Source organism: Anomaloglossus baeobatrachus, chromosome 8 (assembly GCF_048569485.1).
Source record: "Anomaloglossus baeobatrachus isolate aAnoBae1 chromosome 8, aAnoBae1.hap1, whole genome shotgun sequence".
Classification (NCBI taxonomy): domain Eukaryota; kingdom Metazoa; phylum Chordata; class Amphibia; order Anura; family Aromobatidae; genus Anomaloglossus; species Anomaloglossus baeobatrachus.
In genome coordinates this window covers 117,474,543-117,495,872 of record NC_134360.1, presented here as the reverse complement: position 1 = coordinate 117,495,872, position 21,330 = coordinate 117,474,543, and the positions used below count along the sequence as shown (strand labels likewise).

The 21,330-nt window shown below is 48.1% G+C and overlaps 1 protein-coding gene across 4 annotated transcripts in view; it reads left to right on the top strand.

Moving 5' to 3' along the window:
- UCHL5 (ubiquitin C-terminal hydrolase L5) overlaps positions 1 to 21,330 on the top strand; it is a 578,874-nt gene that overhangs the window by 146,710 nt on the left and 410,834 nt on the right. For all 4 annotated transcript variants that reach the window (XM_075321965.1, XM_075321962.1, XM_075321964.1 and 1 more), the window contains one exon: positions 9,007 to 9,112. In XM_075321965.1, the coding sequence (XP_075178080.1) occupies positions 9,007 to 9,112 (106 nt within the window). The remainder of the gene's footprint in view (positions 1 to 9,006; positions 9,113 to 21,330) is intronic.

Below are 21,330 nucleotides of genomic sequence, written 5' to 3'. Positions count from 1 at the left end.
GGCCCTCTGTAAGCAAGTCCAGGTGCGACATCTGGTGGCCAGCCCGTACCATCCACAGACTAATGGCCTGTGCGAGCGGTTCAATGGCACCTTAAAGCAGATGCTTAAGATGTTGGTCGACTCCCATGGGCGTGACTGGGAGCGGTATCTCCCACACCTGTTATTTGCTTACCGGGAGGTTCCACAGGCCTCAACAGGATTCTCACCGTTTGAGCTCCTGTACGGGCGACGTGTGCGGGGCCCCCTGGCTCTGGTGAAAGAGGCTTGGGAAGGGGATTTGGCCACCCCTGGAGTGTCGGTTATCGAGTATGTCATGCGCTTCCGGGACAAAATGCAGGCCTTGACGCAACTGGTACACGACAATATGGCTCAAGCCCAGGCCGATCAGAAGCGTTGGTACGACCAGAACGCTTGTGAGAGGACCTACCAAGTGGGTCAAAAGGTGTGGGTACTGGTCCCCGTACCACAGGACAAGCTTCAGGCAGCCTGGGAAGGCCCATACCTCGTGTACCAGCAGCTCAACCCTGTAACGTACCTGGTCACCCTGGACCCTGCCCGTGGAAGGCGGAAGCCCTTCCATGTGAACATGATGAAGGCACATCATGAGCGGGAGGCATGTGCGCTCCCCGTGTGCAACCTGCCCGAGGAGGGAGAAGCGGAAACCCTCTTGGATATGCTAGCCCAGGTTAGGGCAGGCGGATCCATTGAGGATGTGGAGGTTGGCCACCAGCTCTTGGAGGACCAACGGTCCCAGCTGTGGGCCACCCTACACCCCTTCCGGGGGTTGTTTACCAACCAGCCCGGAAGGACTGACTTGGCTGTCCATCACGTGGACACTGGGGATCATCCCCCGATCCGGCGTTCAGCATATCGGGTCTCCCTGGAGGTGCAGCAACACATGCGCCAGGAGATTGACGAGATGCTGAAGCTGGGGGTGATCCAGGCATCCAACAGCGCTTGGGCCTCGCCTGTAGTCCTCGTCCCTAAGACGGACCGAACCACTCGGTTCTGCGTGGACTACAGGGGGCTCAATGCGGTCACGGTCGCCGATGCGTACCCAATGCCACGCATCGATGACCTGCTCGATCAGTTGGCCGGGGCTCAGTACCTGACCATCATGGATCTGAGCCGGGGATATTGGCAGATCCCCCTGACTCGCAAGGCCAGGGAACGCTCTGCCTTTATTACCCCATTTGGACTGTACGAGTCCACGGTGATGCCATTCGGGATGAGGAATGCCCCTGCCACTTTCCAGCGGATGGTCAACACCCTGCTCAAGGGACTTGAAGGGTACGCGGCCGCGTACCTGGATGACATTGCCGTCTTCAGTCCCACCTGGGAGGACCACCTAGAGCATCTAGCACAGGTGCTCAGGCGGATCCACCGGGCAGGTTTGACCATCAAGCCGGGAAAGTGTCAGCTGGCCATGAGCGAGGTCCAGTACCTCGGTCACCGGGTAGGTGGGAGAACACTGAAGCCCGAGCCTGAGAAAGTGGAGGCCATCGCATCCTGGCCCACCCCCAGGACCAAGAAGCAGGTGATGTCCTTCTTGGGGACCGCTGGGTACTATAGGAGGTTTGTTCCATGCTATAGTAGCCTGGCAAAGCCCTTGACGGACCTCACCAAGAAGAAGCTGCCCTCTGCAGTCGATTGGACAATGGACTGCGAGACAGCCTTCCGGGCCCTAAAGGACGCCCTGTCCAGCCCGCCCGTGCTACAGGCAGCCGACTTCACGCGGCCGTTTGTAGTACAGACCGACGCCAGTGACTTCGGCCTCGGTGCGGTGCTCAGCCAGGTGGACTCTGCGAGCCAAGAGCACCCAGTCTTGTACCTGAGCAGGAAGCTGTTACCAAGGGAAGTTGCCTATTCCACGATGGAGAAGGAGTGCCTGGCCATAGTGTGGGCCCTGCAGCGTCTGCAACCCTATCTATACGGGCGCCACTTCATCGTGGAGACGGACCACAATCCCCTCAGCTGGTTGCACACCGTCTCTGGGACGAATGGGCGATTGTTGCGATGGAGCCTTGCGCTCCAGCAATACAACTTCACCATTCGCCACAAAAGGGGCCGTGACCACGGTAACGCAGACGGGCTGTCCCGACAAGGAGAGGTCGCGGACGGGCGCACGGGGGAACACCGGAGTGTGCTGCCCCCTAGCGCCCTCAAAAGGGGGGAGGTGTGAGGCAAATCCCGGGATATGAAGATGAATTATGACTCCAGTCATAATCGCTCATCACTCCCTGGCAGTGCCCCCCCCCCCTTCTTGTCCTCAGATGTCCAGCATCTGTGAAGCACACAACTGGTTTAGCAACAAATCCCATGGCCATGTCCTGTGATATGGAAATTAGGTGGCTTTAGGACAATGGACACAGGATGACTCCCTGCCGTCACCCTGTAGTAGGAGCTGCTAGCTAGTTAGCAAGGCTATGGAAATAGCCAGACAGAACGACTCCAGTAAAAAATGGTTCATATCTCGCAAGCCATATTTCCGATAAATATGGCAACCATAAAAATGGTGTCTCCGCATGTGGACGATGCCGGCACCCCCTTTTTATGGGAGCAGGACATTGGGAAATGCCCCAGGCGTGATATCAGCCAATGGGGAACTGGCAGACAGGTCATGAGTCCCCTCGTTCTGTAGCTAAATTCATAACTGTCACAATGAGAGCATTGGCGTCTGCCTACGACGCTCCCAGGCAAAGTTATGGCCAATATCCCCTTTGCTGGATAATTCTGATCCATGCAGGGGGAGTGGCAGTGCTTCCCTGTGAGGTCACTAAGGTAGGAGGGGACCTGGATTGCCCAGGTTGATAACCCTACTTCGGCCATTTTCCAGTGTTCTTCTGCTCGGGGGCCTGGTTGGGAAAGACCTGTGAGGGAGTTCCTGGAAACCTGGTCTACAGCGCCCCCCTGTGGCCAGACGCAACAAGGTAACTGCTGGAACTGTGTATGCCTGTTTGTAACCCATGCTTTGATTGTAACTGTACTCTGACATATGTATATTCTGTAGATTCCCTATTGTATATATTGTAGTTTCTAGTGTGCTTTAGGCTGATTAAATTATATAATTAATCTTGGGCTGTTCTGTTATCTCGATCTTGAATCCCACGTCTGTGTGTTCGGCTAATAGTTACCGTGAAATCGGTTGGTGGCAGCGAATTGTGCCAAGGATTATTGTGGGGAGGCCAGTGAGATCCGGGGAGATTTTATATATTCCGCCCGCGGAGGTCGGGGGAATATATACCTTACTCTCACCGGGGACCCTTCAATAATCGGCATAAGTAGTATAGCGGCCTCCTTGCTTATTGTCGGGCAATTCCATAATTGGCCTGACTATAAGAGGGGCGCTAGAGAGCGCGTCACGTGCTCTGTCTGTCGGTCGGGAGGTATAAAGGAGGGGTGACCCCCACTTATTACCCCCCGATTGTGACGTACTGGTAGCCAGCGCGGGGGATTTCTGAGTGACCCCCCCGGTGGTTTGTGACAACTGTCAATTAGTTATGTCGGGTATCTGATAGATGCCGTGACATCACTAACTGCTGGGCTTGATGCCAGGTGACATTACAAGTGGCATCAACCCCGTTTATCACCCCGTTTGCAACCACACCAGGGCAACGGGATAAGTCGGGGCGAAGCGCCAGGATTGGCACATCTAATAGTTGCGCCACTTCTGGGGTCTCTGCGGCCTGCTATTTTTAGGCTGGGAAGAGTCCAATAACCATGGCTCTTCCCACCCTGAGAATACTAGACCCCAGCTGTCAGCTTCACCTTGGCTGGTGATCTAATTTGGGGGGACCCCATGTTTGTTTGTATTTTTGTTTTGTTTTTTTAAATTGATTTATTTATAAATAATAATAAAAAAAAAACAGCTTTGGGAGAGCCCTCCAAATTGATCACCAGCCAAGGTGAAGCTGTCAGCTGTGGTTTGCAGGCTACAGCTCTCTGCTTTACCCTAGCTGGCTATCAAAAATAGGGGTGACGCCACGTCGTTTATTTTAATTTTTTTTTTTTTTTTGGGGCTAAATACAAGGCTAGGCACCCTTTAGTGCCACATTAAAGGCACTAAAGGGCGCCAGCTTAGAATATGCAGGGGGGTGGGACGTTATATACTGTATGTTTGACATTATCCATTCATCCATTGTAGCATTTTAGGCTATGTGCTCACAATCAGGATTTGCAGCATTTTGGGCGCAGAGTGTTTTCTCTGCGTCCATAACACTGCGTTGTGCAGTAGAAGTACAGTGGAAGAATTTTTAGAAATCCCATGCCTACTGTGCTTTTTTTTTTTTCTCCGCAGCATAAACCGACCTGTGGTGCAGCTTCCGAACCTCAGTATGTCAAATTAATTTATGCTGCGGAGACAAGAGTACTCTCTGCATGTAGAATAGAACTAAAGTCCACAGCAGCCTGAACCTAAATCGTAGGCATGGGCAGCTGCGTTCTCCCGTGGACAATACACACATCTCTGCAGGAAGGCTGACACTGTGTACTAGACGCCGTGTTGCTGGATCATGGCCACATAGCCTTAAAGTGAGAAATTTGTTGCTACAGCAACATTTTTGTGACGTACCTGTGGATTCAAAATGCTCACTGTACACCTGAATAAAATCCTTGAAGGGTCCAGTTTCCAAAATGGGGTCACTTGTGGGGGGCTTCTGCTGTATAGGTACCCAAGGATCCCTGCAAATGTGACATGGTGCTCGCAATTTATTTCAAATTTTCCAAAATTCAAATGGTGCTCCTTCCATTCTAAGCCCTCCCATTTATCCAAACAGAGGTTTTTGGCCACATGTGGGGTATCCCTGTGCTCATAAAGTGGATAACAACCTTTTGGGGTCCACTTTTTGTTGTTGCCTCTTGAAAAAGTGAGAAATTTGATTGTAAAACAACATTTTTGTTAAAAAAAAAAAAAAAATTTCAATATGGCGACCTAAGCTGATCAAATTCTTTGAAGTACTTGTGGATTTAAAATGCTCACTATACACCTAGATAAAAGCCTTGAGGTGTCTTGCTTCCAGAATGGGGTCACTTGTGGGGGACCTCCACTGTCAAGGCACCTCAGGGGCTCTCCTAATGCAACATGGTGTCCGATATTGATTCCAGCCAATTTTGCAGTCAAATGGCACTCCTTCCCTTCCGAGTCCTGCAGTGTGCCCAAACAGTTTATTTCCACCATATATAAGGTATTGCCAAACTCAAAAGAAATTGCACAATCAATTTCATGGTGATTTTTTTTTCCTGTTACCCTTGTGAAGAAAAAGCTACCTGGTTGATGTAACAATTTTGTGGTAACATTTTATTTATTTATTTTTTATTTTCATGGCTCAACGTTATAAAATTCTGTGAAGCACCTGGGGGTTCAGGATACTCACCAAACATCTAGATAAGTTCCTTTAGGGGCCTAGTTTCCAAAATGAGGTCCCTTTTGGGGGCTAGTTTGCTGTTTACGTACCTTAGGGGCCCTCCAAATGTGACATTGTGTCCGCAGTCTTTTTCAGCCAAATTTCCTTTCCAAAATTCAAATATTGCTCCTTCCGTTCCAAGCCCTCTTATTTGTCCAAACAAAGGTTTCAGACCACATGTGAGGTATCACCGCGCTCAAAGAAAGTGGGTAACAAATGTTTGGGTGGAATATTTGGAATTACCTCTTGAAAAAGTGAGAAAATTGATGCTAAAGCAACATTTTTGAGAAAAATGAAAATGTTCAATATGACAACGTAACGTTATCAAAATCTGTGAAGTACCTGTGGGTCCAAAATGCTCACTATACCCCTAGATAGAAGCCTTGAGAGGTCTAGTTTCCAAAATAAGGTCACTTGTGAGGGGTTTCTGCTATTTAGGTACCTTAGCGGACCTGTAGATGCAACATGGTGCCCGCAATTTATTTCAGCCAAATTTGCTTTCCAAAATTCAAATATTGATACTTCTGTTAGGAGCGATCCCATTTGTCCAAACAAAGGTTTCTGACCACATGTGGGGTATCGGCGCGTTCATAAGAAAGTGGGTAACAAGGTTTGGGGTCCATTTTATTGCGTTATTTCTTATAAAAGTGAATACATTTGGGGTAGAGCAACAATTTTAGGTAAAATTTTTTTTGCTTTTTTTTTCATTACACATTGCTCTAGTTCCTGTCAAGCACCTGAAGGGTTAATAAACTTCTTGGATGTGGTTTTGAGTACTTTGGGGGAGGGGAGGGGTGCAGTTTTAAGAATGGTGTCACTTTTGGGTATTTTCTGTCACTTCGGCCTCTCAAAGTCACTTCAAATGTGATATGGTCACTAAAAAATGGTTTTGTAAATTTTGACGTAAAGATGAGAAATTGCTGATAAACTTTGAATTCTTATAACTTCCTAACAAAGAAAAAAATGTTTCCAAAATTGTGGTTATGTAAAGTAGACATGTGGGAAATGTTATTTATTAACTATTTTTAAACAATACATTTTTTTTATTGATTTTCATATTATTCACAAACATTGGAGAGAACATCCAAAAACTAGTGATTTGCAAATTGTCATATGTCGTCAAGATTTACTATAACATGAAGCTAGGAAACAACCGCTTTAGCTGTCTGATCTAAACCATATACTGCTTTGCTGATCGTATTGGTGTCAATGGCCCGAAGGCCGGGTGAGTAAAGACAAAAAAAAAAAAAAAAAGAACATGGTTTAGGATATACTCTAATTCGTCCTAATCTTAGCCCTTCAACATGGGGGACTTTCAATCTTAACCTAGGGAAAGACAATACGTATAAGGCTATGTGCCCACGCTGCGGATTTTGCGCGGATTTTGCCGCGGATTTACCGCGGGTTTCCCGAAAATCTGCAGCAGCGGCACTTCCAAGCCATTTCAATGGCATTTTGGAAATGCGGTGTCCATGCTGCGGATTTTTCCGCGGCGGATTTTGATCCGGAAAAATCTGCAGCATGTCAATTATTCTTGCGGATTTTGGTGCGAATTTTGGGTATAGAATGGGGGAAAAAAAAAAAAATCCGCGGTAAATCCGCGACAAATCCGCGGCAAAAATGAGGTGCGGATTTGCCGCGAAAGTCGCGGATTTTCATGCAGAAAAATCCGCAGGTACATTCTACCGTGGACACATATCCTAGGCACGAAAGAAAGAGAGCAAGCTATAAAGTAAGAAAAAAGATGTAGAGAAAAAGGTGTATGGCATTGCACTTTACTTCAGGATCTTTCGGTACAAGGGTGACTCTAAGAACGCCTCCCAGTGGAACCAAGTTTTGGCAATTGTATCCCTTTCCCGGTGGGAACCTGCTATCAGAGACTCCATACGGTGTGTCAGATTCACCTCTGCAAACCACTCCTCCAAGGACGGGGGATCCATAGATCTCCAGTACCTGGGGATTACTATTTTCGCAGCCTGCAATAGATGTCTGAGTAGTGATTTTTTTGTATCTAGATTTAGACAAAGGGAACATGTAGAGCAGTATTGCTTCTGGGGATTGTGGGACTGAGATCCCCGTCATCTCCAACACCGTTTTGAGGACTCCATTCCAGAAAGCGTTCAGAGTCGGGCAGGAGCACCATATATGTGACATCGTTCCCAACTCCGTTCCACGTCGCCAACATGTATCCGTCACCCCAGGAAACCATTTATTTAATGTAGCTAGAACCCTATAAAATCTTGATATTATCTTGTAACTTGTTTCTTGTGATTTGGATATAGCGTTCCAGAGCTATAACCTCATAAATTTACACTGGTCAGAATTGCAAAATTTGGTCTGGTCTTTAAGGTGAAAATTGGCTCCATCACTAAGGGGTTAAGATGAGGCAAGGGATTCAGGTGTTCTCGTTGGCGGAGATATGCCACACCTGTGAAGTGGATGGATTATCAGGATGCTAATTAGTATGATTATTACACAGGTATGCATTAGGCTGGCCGCAATAAAAGACCCTCTAAAGCAGAGGTTCCCAACTCCAGTTCTCAAGGCATACCAACAGTGAATGTTTTCAGGATTTCCTTAGTATTGCACAGGTGATTAATTTAATCACCTGCCAAGGTGCTGAATCCAACACCCATGCAATGCTAAAGAAATCCTGAAAACATGCACTGTTGGTGTGCCTTGAGGACTGGAGTTGGGAAACTCTGCTCTAAAGTGTGCACACTCACTGAGCTGTGAGCAGTGTTAGGCTATGTGCGCATGTTGCGTAAATACATGCAGTTACGCTGCGCTTTGTAGCGCAGCGTAACTGCATGCGTCCTGCATCCCCTGCACAGTCTATGGAGATTGTGCAGGGGCCGTGCGCACGTGGCGTTTTAGAGCGCAGCGCTTCGGCTACTGCCGAAGCGCTGCGTTCTAAGAAGTGACATGTCCCTTCTTCCGTGCGCTTTGCCAGCAGCTCCTGCTCTGTCTATGGCAGGAGCTGCAGGCAGAGCGCATGGAATCGGCTTTTTTTTTTTTTCTCTACGGACATTTTCTGCAGCGATTTGAAGCGCACGTGTGCTCTTCAGATCGCTGCAGAAATTTCTGCAGGGCTAGTACCCAACGTGCGCACATAGCCTTACACCGCTTGTCACAGCCCATCTGCTCCCTGCTCCCCCCTCCCTCACAGCAAAATGCTGCAAGGAAGAAGATGCGCTGTACTGTGATGGAGGAGGGAGGGGGAGCAGCTGAGTCAGGAAGAATGCAGCTGGCTGCATGGATGTGACGTGTGCGGCATTTAACGTGACGTCACCATAGCGGGGAACAGCGGTCTGCAATAGCGCCTCTCACAGGCACTATTGCCAACATAAGGTATTTGAGAGAAACATTGTTTCTCAATATAATATCGTACTAGACAATAAAAAATATGGGGGAACCATCCTTTTAACTTCTCAGCACTCAGAGTATTACAAGACATGCATTGTTTTTGTTGTTTACCTCTAAAGCCACACTTTTGTTTCAGTAGTGAAAGTGTCCTGACTGGTTCCCTTTTATTTAATTGTGATTGAATGCCAGCATCTTTGAATTAACAAGTGAATATAACATTATTTAATTGTGTTTTCAGGCCTGTGCAAGGTTTAATTTTCCTCTTCAAATGGCAACCAGGAGAAGAACCGTCTGGATCTTTAGTCCAAGACTCCCGACTAGATACAATATTTTTTGCAAAACAGGTAGGTTTGTACTTTGTGTGGCTAACTACTGTTTTTTGTTTGTTTTTTCTTTTCCAGTTTTATGCAGGGAAGATTTAACCTTTACACGACATGTGAGGTGCTGGGTACGTCATGAAAGTCAGTGCCATTCTGACCAAGGCCGTGCCCAGTACGTCATGCTTTTATGCGATCACTGCAGCTTCGGTGACAGTGATCGCATGAAAATGGCGGCTGATTGTGTTAGCCCAGCACCTGCACTCGTTGTCACGGGGGGTTTCGTCCCCCCTTTCCCCCCGCAGCAACGATCGCTGTGATTGACCATTGCTGAACAGTCAGTTGCGGCAGTTTCAGGGTTCCAGGCAATGAAATTATTTGAAACCCTCATATCCAGCTGTTATAGCAGCATCCCGCCCCCCAGCAGTGATTAGAGAGATCGTCCTGTGACGTGCGATCGCTACAAGCAGAGCAGCACTGAAGTTTGACCTCTCAGTGACTGTTCTACACCACCTCACTCCAGTTTTGAGACTCTTGCAGAACAGTCACTGACGGTCTGCTGCTGATCTGCTGGGCCTTGTGGTGCCACACGCTTTTTGAAGCCTGTGCTAGAAGTCCTGCTGCTCATGACTGAAGAAAGGTCTTCTACTCTATCCCTGCTCTGTTCCGGTCCTTTTACTTTCTTTTGCTCGGTCCTCCCTTATCTCCCTTTCTTCCTCTTCTACTTCCCCCATCCCCATCCCGATCCCCACCCCACCCCCTTCCCCATCCCATCACACCCCCTTCCCCATCCCATCACACCCCTTCCCCTTCCCCATCCCACCCCTTCCCATCCGAGCGCTGATCAATACTTGATCCCTCTATCTATCTACTGTAGAGAGGTAGAGGTAGATATATATATATATATATATATATATATATATATATATATATATATATATATATATATATATATATATATATATATATATATATATAAATATATTTATTTATATATATTTATTTATGTATATATATATATATATATATATATATATATATATATAATGTGATATAATTTATTTTGACCGTTAACTGATCGGTGACTCACATCATCGCTGATTGCTTGATTTGGCAAAATATACCATAGTATTCACTGTTTACTACTGTAGTTTTTCTTGAATCAAGTCAGGGTCGGCATTCGTTTTGGGCGCTCAGTAATTTATTTTACTGATGTCCATTCAGTAATAATCATGGAAAAATCTTGTAGGAATACTACGGGGTTTTTGGTGTTTTTTTTTTTTTTTTTTCCCCCTTCTATTCTAATAAATAAAAGTTTACACCACACACGTGTGAATTAAAGATTGTTATTTTACACACAAAAAATAAAATGTACCCCTCGTCCCAAAGACTGTATTCAGCGGAGGAGGCATATGACAGTGCCTCCAACAAGATAGTGTGAGAGAGAGGATCCAACCTTCCTGTATTCCTCTTACTCCAATGATTCTGACTCCCCCACACAAATGCCGCAGGACACAGCGCTCCATTAGAGACGTCCAACCCAGCACTAGAGATAACCTTTGGACTTCACCCCCTGAAAATTATGAGCCACAGATACCTGATTTTGTGGTGCAATCAGGAATCCAGTTTGATACGGCTGGTCTCACAGAAATTGACTTTTTCAAAGTTTATTTCTCTGAGGAGTTTGTAAATCTTGTGGTGGACCAGACAAATTCATATGCTTAACAATTTCTTAACCAAAATCCCACTTCATCATTTGCTAACTGGACTCCTATGCAGTTGAAATGATAGTTTTGGGGCCTGGTTCTTCATATGGGGTTAGTGAAGAAGCCAGAAGTTTGCCAATATTTGAGTTTGGATGTTTTGTGTAAAGGCCCCGTCACACTAAGCAACATCGCTAGCAACATCGCTGCTAACGAACAACTTTTGTGACGTTGCTAGCGATGTTGCTGTGTGTGACATCCAGCAACAACCTGGCCCCTGCTGTGAGGTCGTTGGTTGTTGCTGAATGTCCTGGGCCATTTTTTAGTTTTTGCTGTCCCGCTGTGAAGCACAGATCGCTGTGTGTGACAGCGACACAGCAACAACTAAATGTGCAGGGAGCAGGAGCCGGCTTCTGCGGAGGCTGGTAACCACAGTAAACATCGGGTAACCAAGAAGCCCTGTCCTTGGTTACCCGATATTTACCTTTGATACCAGCCTCCTCCGCTCTCACTGTCAGTGCCGGCTCCTGCTCTGTGCACATGTAGCTGCTAGAGGTGGGGAGACAGAAGGCGCAAATAGGGTCTTACCCGGTATGACTTGAGATGACGAAAAATAAGAGTACACTCACCTGATCTGGTTGTGCCAGTCACAACTCCTGAGATCGCATGTGAGTGTCAGCTTGGTTTAAAAGCAGCGGCCCCGTGACTAGCAAATGTCAAATATATAGAAATAGGAAAACGGGTTTTAGCCGCGCTGAAAAACCACTGGTGCAGGATTAATGAAGAGGTTTCTTTTTTATTTCAGCATTTCCAACGCGTTTCAGAGACAAGGACCGTCTCCTTCCTCAGGGAAAAAAGAAATCATTAATTGATGATTTCTTTTTTCCCTGAGGAAGGAGACGGTCCTTGTCTCTGAAACGCGTTGGAAATGCTGAAATAAAAAAGAAACCTCTTCATTAATCCTGCACCAGTGGTTTTTCAGCGCGGCTAAAACCCGTTTTCCTATTTCTATATATTTGACACATGTAGCTGCAGCACACATCGGGTTAATTAACCCGATGTGTGCTGTAACTAGGAGAGCAGGGAGCCAGCGCTCAGTGTGCGCTGCTCCCTGCTCTCTGCTCGTGTAGCTCCGTGCAGTGGTAACCAAGGTAAATATCGGGTTGGTTACCCGATATTTACCTTAGTTACCAAGCGCAGCATCTTCCACGCGGCGCTGGGGGCTGGTCACTGGTTGCTGGTGAGCTCACCAGCAACTTGTGTAGCGACGCTCCAGCGATCCCTGCCAGGTCAGGTTGCTGGTGGGATCGCTGGAGCGTCGCAGTGTGACATCTTACCAGCAACCTCCTAGCAACTTACCAGCGATCCCTATCGTTGTTGGGATCGCTGGTAAGTTGCTTAGTGTGACTGGACCTTTTCACTCCAGTATTCCGTATGGTTATGTCCCGGACACGCTTTGAGGCTATAACCAAATTTTCCCTGCCGCCCATGACAGCACCACATGAGAGATAGGTTCCGCCCACATCAGGACAGGAAACCCACTGATAAAAAGGCGGTACCTCTCCTCCACATCAGTTTGGTTTCCTGTCCTGGTATGGACAACCCATTGCTGTCCCAGGTCCGACCCGGTGTGGAAGCCTGGTACTTACCTGAAGCCGGTGCTCGGGCCTGGATGCACCCCCCCTCGGTCTCAGACCTCTGCGGCGGTGAGGCGCGGGCCTGGAGCGGGAGCTCGGCCCGGCGTCGCTCCAGGGATGTGCGCACTCACGGCGGCCGCTGGAAGGCTTGTCCCTGCTGTGCAGCACGCTGGAGTGAAGCTGGAGCTCCGACCGGAAGTGACGCGATTCCAGGGTGACGTGCGCAATGCGACCAGGAAGTGACTGGTGTGCGCATGCGCACTAGGATCCAAGATGGCGGCGCCCATGTAACGAGACAAATGTGACCGGCGCTTGGGACTGGTGAGTTTTTTCTCCTCCATTGTTACCGGTTCATTAAATCTAAGTCCAGGTCTGTCCCTGTTCAGGCTCCCAGGGTTCCCCCATGGGACCTTAATTTAGTGTTGGATGCCCTCACAGGGCCTCCGTTTGAGCCCTTAGGGGAAGTCCCTCTCAAACTGCTGTCCCTTAAGGTTTTTCTCCTCGTCGCACTCACCTCGGCCAGGCGGGTGGGGGATCTCCAAGCCTTGTCTGTGGTTCACCCTTATACCCAGATTCTGGATGATAGGGTAGTGTTGCGGACTGATCCCTTCTACTTGCCCAAGGTTTCTACACCTTTTCATAGGTCCCAAGAGATCGTGCTCCCTTCCCTCTGTGACCCCCCTCGGAACGAGGAGGAGGCTAGGTTACACACGTTGGATGTCCGGAGGGCCTTAGTCACGTACCTAGATAGGACTAGGGAATGGAGGAAGTCTCAGGTCCTGTTTGTCACTTTTCAGGGGCAGTCCAGGGGGCATGGGGCTTCTAAGGCTACCTTGGCCAGATGGGTCAGGGATGCCATCGGTTTGGCGTACTCGGCTAAAGGCGCCACTCCTCCGGGCATAAGGGCGCACTCCACTAGAGCGGTGTCTACGTCTTGGGCGGAGAGGGCGGATGCCTCTCTTGACCAGATCTGTCGGGCGGCTACTTGGTCGTCTCCTGGGACTTTCTTTCGGCACTATAGGCTGGACTTGTCCTCCACAACTGACCTTTCCTTTGGGAGACGGGTCTTGCAGGCGGTGGTCCCTCCCTAAGGTGGATGGTCTATTTAAATCTCTCATGTGGTGCTGTCATGGGCGGCAGGGAAAAATCTTAATTACTCACCGGTAATGGGATTTTCAATAGCCCATGACAGCACCCTTAGTTCCCCCCCTATTCACTGGTTGTGGGCACCCTTCGGGGAGTGTTAGTTGTGGGTGTTTTTCCTTGGGTGGTGGTATGATTAATCTGTTTCTTGTGTTTTGTTGGTCCTCTCTGGCTCTGAAAACCTACTGATGTGGAGGAGAGGTACCGCCTTTTTATCAGTGGGTTTCCTGTCCTGATGTGGGCGGAACCTATCTCTCATGTGGTGCTGTCATGGGCTATTGAAAATCCCATTACCGGTGAGTAATTAAGATTTTTTGCATTATAAAGATAATGCACAATGTCTACCAAAAGATGACACCAACTTTGACCGACTTTTCAAAGTTAGGCCGGTCATCAATCACTTCAACAAGTTTGCTGAATTGTATGTTCCCCAAAGAGAGATCTGCGTGGATGAGTCCCTCGTCCAGTTCAAGGTGAGTCTGGGATTCCTTCAGTACCTGTCCAGCAAGAGGGCCAGGCATAGAATCAAACTCTATAAGCTGTGCGAGAGAACCTCAGGGTACATCCTCCGGTTTAGAGTTTATGAAGGGAAGGACTCACTGATTCAACCCTCTGAATGGCCACCTGTCCTGGGAGTGAATGGGAAAATTGGGTGGAATTTGGTGCACTCATTGCTGTATAAGGGTTATCACCGCTACGTAGATAACTACTACACCAGCATCCCACTGTTCAAATCCCTCCCTGCCAGAGCTACCGGTACTGTGCGGAAAAACCAGAAGGGCCTCCTAAGACTAATTGGGCAGCTGCTCAAAAAGGGTGAGAGCAGAGCCCAATGTAGCAACAACCTGCTTCTGGTTAAGTACAAGGACAAGAGGGTCGTCCTTTTCTTGACCACAATCCATCGTGCAAGGTACCACTGCACAGGTCATGAAACCAGACTTTGTCCTGGGGTACAATAAAAACATGGAGAAGTTCATCTGTCTGATCAAGTCCTCCAACCCTACAGTGCCTTGAGAAAGAATAAGGTATGGTACAAGAAGCTGGCTGTGCACATCGTACAGATGGCACTATACAATGCTTTCGTGCCAGCACGATGTGCAGGCCAGACTGGTGCTTTCCTTCAGTTCCATGAGGCGGTGATCAAGGCCCTGATATTTGAAAGTGAGGAAAGTGGGGTCCTCAGCACCTCTGGAAATGAAGGTGCTCGTATTATACCAGGGCAACATTTCCCAGGCGAGGTCCCTCAAATAGCAAGGGAAGGTCACTAAAGAAGTGCCGAGTGTGCTACAAAAGAGGGATACGGAAAGGAACCATTTGGCAATGCGACACCTGACCTCTGCATAAAATACTGCTTCAAACTCTACCCTACATCCATGTCCTACTGAATTTATTTCTACACAGCTCACATTTGTAAACCTGATGTAATCAATGCAATTTACATATGCCAACTTGATGTACTTGTGAAAATGTAATTTAAGGTACCTTCACACTTAGCGATGCAGCAGCGATCCGACCAGCGATCTGACCTGGTCAGGATCGCTGCTGCATCGCTACATGGTCGCTGGTGAGCTGTCAAACAGGCAGATCTCACCAGCGACCAGTGAACAGCCCCCAGCCAGCAGCGACGTGCAAGCGACGCTGCGCTTGCACGGAGCTGCCGTCTGGAAGCTGCGGAGACTGGTAACTAAGGTAAACATCGGGTATGGTTACCCGATGTTTACATTAGTTACCAGCGCACAGCTGTGTGTGCAGGGAGCAGGGAGCCGCGCACACTGAGCGCTGGCTCCTTGCTCTCCTACCATAGCTACAGTACACATCGGGTTAATTAACCCGATGTGTAATGCAGCTACATGTTCAGAGAGCAGGGAGCCGCGCACACTGCTTAGCGCTGGCTCCTTGCTCTCCTAGCTGCTGTACACATCGGGTTAATTAACCCGATGTGTACAGCAGCTACATGTGCAGAGAGCCGGAGCCGGCAGCACAGGCAGCGTGAGAGCTGCAGAGGCTCGTAACTAAGGTAAATATCGGGTAACCACCTTGGTTACCCGATGTTTATCTTGGATACAGCTTACCTCAGCTGTCAGATGCCGGCTCCTGCTCGCTTCATTTGTCGCTCTCTCGCTGTCACACACAGCGATCTGTGTGTCACAGCGGGAGAGCGGCTTTGAAGAAAACGAACCAGGGCTGTGTGTAACGAGCAGCGATCTCGCAGCAGGGGCCAGATCGCTGCTCATTGTCACACACAGCGAGATCGCTAATGAGGTCACTGCTGCGTCACAAAAAGCGTGACTCAGCAGCGATCTCGGCAGCGAGCTCGCTGTGTGTGAAGCACCCCTTACCCTCTCACTGTATATGCTGTGATACTATGTCATGATATGCATATTTCCCTGGTTGTATTAGTTGTAATTCATGTATTTCCTTGGGGGAGCTACTGATCTCAATGTGTCTCTCTCATACAATTGTAGTCTTGGCATCTAATGTGATTATGTAAATAGCCTGTCCTCTTCTTTCCAGAGTTGTGTATCTAATCTGTAATTGAATTGGCCAGTGAAGGAATAGTCATTGTTCTGCACAGCAGGGGATCCCTTCATCTACTGTGGCTGGCAGACATATCGGAGCCCTGTGATGGACCAAACCATTGATGATAGGATGTGTGACCCCCACCCCCTGAACATGGTGGGCTGGTCAAGGAGCACAGACAATGCATTTCCCTTTTTGTAACTTCAGAGTGAGCTGAAACTTGAAGGGAGCAGGAGCTCCAGCCTGTGTGGCTGTGGACACGGACGGAGCTAGGCCTGTGTGGCGGCCCGTGGGATTGTGTGGAACTCTTTGGACTACTGTAAGGAGGATTGCTTTGTAATCCGGTCCGAGGATTGTCGGGAAGGGCCCCCGAATCTGTTTTACGTGGACTTATCGTGTGCTGTTCCAGTGTTCTTGTGAATAAACCTGTTGGATCGTCCCTCGGCCTCGTCCATCCTTTGCTCTGTTGTACACCCCCGTCACAAACTGGTTGGCAGCGCTGGGATCAGAGCAGAAGGAATGGAGGACAATGGCTTAACATCAGGAACCAGCACTGCAGAGTACAAGACCTGGACTTTGGGGAGCCTGCAATCAAAGGCCCGTGAAGTAGGAGTTCGTTTCAAAGGACTCTCCAAGGAGCAGCTGATTGAGGCGCTAGAAGGAGTCTGCTCGCAAAATGACGTGGAGGAAGGATCCTCACAGCAAAGGGAGGAAAGACTGGAGCTGGAGGTAAATACCCAAAAAAGTCAATGGATTGTGTGGTACAAGGAAAAGATGGCACTGCTTGGAGATGAGGCCACCATAGAAGATAAGAGGGAGGCCATGCGTGGAGCTGAAGAGAAGGAGCGCAGGATGGAGGAGATGGCATTGCTGGATAAGCAGCTCGCTGTGGAAGCCGCGAGAGGTTCCAGACAGACTGTAACCCCAGCACCCATCATAAGGGAACTTCCCAGGGTGTCCCGCAAAGACTTTAAGCCGTTCAATGAGGCTGCAGGCGACATTGAGGGCTTCTTCCAGGACTTTGAGCATCAGTGTCGATTAATGGAAGTCCCGGACAGGGAGCGTGTCCGGCATCTGGTTGGGCTCCTAGAGGGGGGAGCTGCTGAAGCCTATAGAGCTATGGACCCTCGGTGGAACTGTGAGTATGCGGAGATTAAACAGACTATTCTAAAACATTATGCTGTGACCCCAGACACTTACAGGACTCAGTTCCGTGCTTTAGCCTGTGATGGGGAAGTGTCTTTTAAGATATATGCTCATAGACTCAAACAAATATGTAATCGCTGGCTGGAGGCAGAGGAGGCCTTATCTTGGGAGACCTTCCTGCAGGTCATCCTAAAAGAACAATTCTTTGCCCAGTGCCCCGCTGAGATCCGGGAATGGGTGCGTGAGAGAAAACCAGCGACAGTGGAGGAAGCTGCTGCTCTCGCTGATGAGGCTCTCACCATCAAGCCTCAGTGGAGGGTTCTGTTGGAGGATGGAGAGACGCCTAACAGCTCCACAACACCGGATGCCCCCAGTTATTCTGTCCCCATTGTTCCCCGTTCCTCTAAGCCACCACATGTTGATACCCGTGTTAATGTGCCTCCAGTTGCTTCTACTGCACTTTCTGGAATACGCCGGGGAGAGGAAGTAACAGAGCACAGGTGTTATGTTTGTAGGCATCCCGGGCATTTGCAGGCCTCATGCCCAGCCAGGCCATGGAGGAATCATCCTCAAACCCCTACAGCACCTTCAGGTGGGAGCCGGCCTCCAAGTTCCCCTACCCCTTACCCAAGAGGACGCCTTGGATGTAGGGAGACCCAGCTCAGATGCTATCAATGTGGACAGCCAGGGCATCGGCAAGTCTCCTGCCCAGCTGTTCAAATGAGGACTGATCCTGCACCCAATCGGATTGTTAATTATTTACAGCCCAGTGCCATGGAGGAAGATGTGGCACCGTTATGTGAGGACTGGCCTAGTGACTCAGCCCCCCATGTTGCACCACCAGGAGTTTACGGGGTGCGACCCGCAGTTATGACGACTTCTGCTCATCGAGGTAAGCACTTGCAGGAGGTTGTGCTGGATGGACAGAGACTTGTTGGATTTTGTGACTCGGGTGCTTTCCTCACACTGGCTGATCCCCGAGTGGTTCGGCCTGAGGCAATCCATAGAGGACCTGGGATTGTTATTGAACTGGCTGGTGGACAATGGAGGACTATTCCCACAGCCACTGTGGATCTGAACTTTGGTTTTGGGGTCAGGCGATGTGTGGTTGGGGTGATGGGTGGTCTGCCTGCAGCTGTTCTCCTGGGCAATGATGTGGGAGAGCTACGATGCCAATTCGTGGCTGCATGAAGCCACATGTAAGTAACGCTCTGCCTGTGTGTACTTAACCAGTGACCTGTAGAGGTCCCTAGTACGTACACAAGTTGGGAGGGGGAGGGATTGTGAAAATGTAATTTACCCTCTCACTGTATATGCTGTGATACTATGTCATGATATGCATATTTCCCTGGTTGTATTAGTTGTAATTCATGTATTTCCTTGGGGGAGCTACTGATCTCAATGTGTCTCTCTCATACAATTGTAGTCTTGGCATCTAATGTGATTATGTAAATAGCCTGTCCTCTTCTTTCCAGAGTTGTGTATCTAATCTGTAATTGAATTGGCCAGTGAAGGAATAGTCATTGTTCTGCACAGCAGGGGATCCCTTCATCTACTGTGGCTGGCAGACATATCGGAGCCCTGTGATGGACCAAACCATTGATGATAGGATGTGTGACCCCCACCCCCTGAACATGGTGGGCTGGTCAAGGAGCACAGACAATGCATTTCCCTTTTTGTAACTTCAGAGTGAGCTGAAACTTGAAGGGAGCAGGAGCTCCAGCCTGTGTGGCTGTGGACACGGACGGAGCTAGGCCTGTGTGGCGGCCCGTGGGATTGTGTGGAACTCTTTGGACTACTGTAAGGAGGATTGCTTTGTAATCCGGTCCGAGGATTGTCGGGAAGGGCCCCCGAATCTGTTTTACGTGGACTTATCTTGTGCTGTTCCAGTGTTCTTGTGAATAAACCTGTTGGATCGTCCCTCGGCCTCGTCCATCCTTTGCTCTGTTGTACACCCCCGTCACAGTACTCTACACAACTCACGTATGCCACCACATACCAGGAAACTGTAGACCAGTTCCATGAAGCCACGCAGACTATTCCTTCAAAGTCTGCGCTCAAAAATGTCTGTCACTCCTTCCTTTTGGAGGCCTGCTGTGCGCCCAGACAGTAGTTTTGCACCACTTATAAGGTATCGGTGTAATCAGGAGAAATTGCGCAACACATTTAGGGGTCCATTTTCTCTTGATATCCTTGTGAAAATTAAATATTTTGGGGCTCAAGCAACATTTTTGTGTAAAAAAACAACTTTGTTCATTTTTGCAGCTCAACGTTCTAAATTCTGTGAAGCACCTGGGGCTTCAAGGTGTTCAACATACTACTAGATATGTTCTTTTGAGGGTCTAGTTTCCAAAATGGGGTCACTTGTTGGGGAGCTCCACTGTTTAGGCACCTCAGGGGTTCTCCAAATACAACATGGCATAAGCTAATGATTCCAACTAATTTTGCTTTCAAAAATTTGAATGGAGCTCCTTTCCTTCTAAGCTCTGCTGTGTACTCACACAATTGATTTCCACCACATGTGAGGTATCACCATACCCTGGAGACATTGCACAATACATTTTATGGTGCATTTTTTTTCCTGATACCATTGTAAAAATGTTACAGTAACATTTTTGTATAAAAAAAAAAAAGTACAATTTTCATTTTTTCTGTCCACATTGCTTTGGTTCCTGTAAAGCACCTAAAGGGTTAATAAACTTCTTGGATGTGGTTTTGAGTAGTGTCAGGGGGTGCAGTTTTTAGAATGGTGTCACTTTTGGGTATTTTCTGTCACATATGCCTTTCAAACTCTCATCAAAATGTTTTTGTAAATTTTGTTAAAAAAAATGAATTACTGATTAACTTTGAACCTTTCTAACCGCCTTACAAAAATTGTGCTGATGTAAAGTAGATATGTGGGAAATGTTATTTAGTAACTATTTTGTGTGTTAGAACTGTTGGATTTATGGGCATAGAATTTCAAAGTTTAAAAATTGTGACCGTTTCAAAATTTTTGCCAAATTTCCGATATTTTCACAAATAAACGAAAAAATATTGTTATAACTTTACCACTAATATGAAGGATACGTCACGAAAAAAACATGTCAGAATCACCAGGATCCGTTGAAGCTTTCCAGAGTTATAACCTGTCAAAGTGACACTGGCCAGAATTGCAAAAAATGGCCTGGTTGTTAAAGTGAAATCCATGGTCTAGGGCAGTCATGGCGAACCTTTTACAGGCCGAGTGCCCAAACTGTAGCCCTAAACCCAATTTTTTTTCCGAAGTGCCAACCAATCCTATTATATAAAGAATTGATTTTAATCTTACCTTTGCCGTCTTCTCTTCAGCAGGGGGCATCACGCTCATGCATGCTTACCACACATTGGAGCTGAGCCCCTGCCCTTTCCAGACACAGCAGTTGGATTGATCTTTCTGGAAAAAAATTGGAGCATATTAGACAGAGATTTTAGCCTGGAATGCAATCAGATGTCACCCTGTAATCCACATCTACATTTCAAAGTCTGAACATCCTGAAATCCCATAAAGACGAACGAGTGGCTCCCCTCCCCATCATTGTGTAGTTCTGTCCCCCTTCCTCGGCCACTTCCTGGTAAACCTGTCCCCCCCATCCTGATATATATTTCCTACATTCTGGTATATTTGTCCCCATCACGGCCCCATCCTGGTAAATGTCCTCCATCCTGGTAAATGTTACCCATTCTGGCATGTTCCCCCATGCTGGTAAATGTACCCCATCCTGACATATTGGCCATCCTTGTAAATGTTCCCCCATCCCAGCATGTACCCCATTCCTGGTAAATGTTCCCAATCCTGGTTAATTTACCCCATCCAGGTAAATGTACCCCTTCCTGGTAAATGTATCCTATCGTGGCATGTTTCCTCCATCCTGGCATGCATGTTTCCTCCATCCTGGCATGCATGTTTCCTCCATCCTGGCATGCATGTTTCCTCCATCCTGGCATGTATGTTTCCTCCATCCTGGCATGTATGTTCCCCCATCCTGGTATGCATGTTTCCTCCATCCTGGCATGCATGTTTCCTCCATCCTGGAATGCATGTTTCCTCCATCCTGGCATGCATGTTTCCTCCATC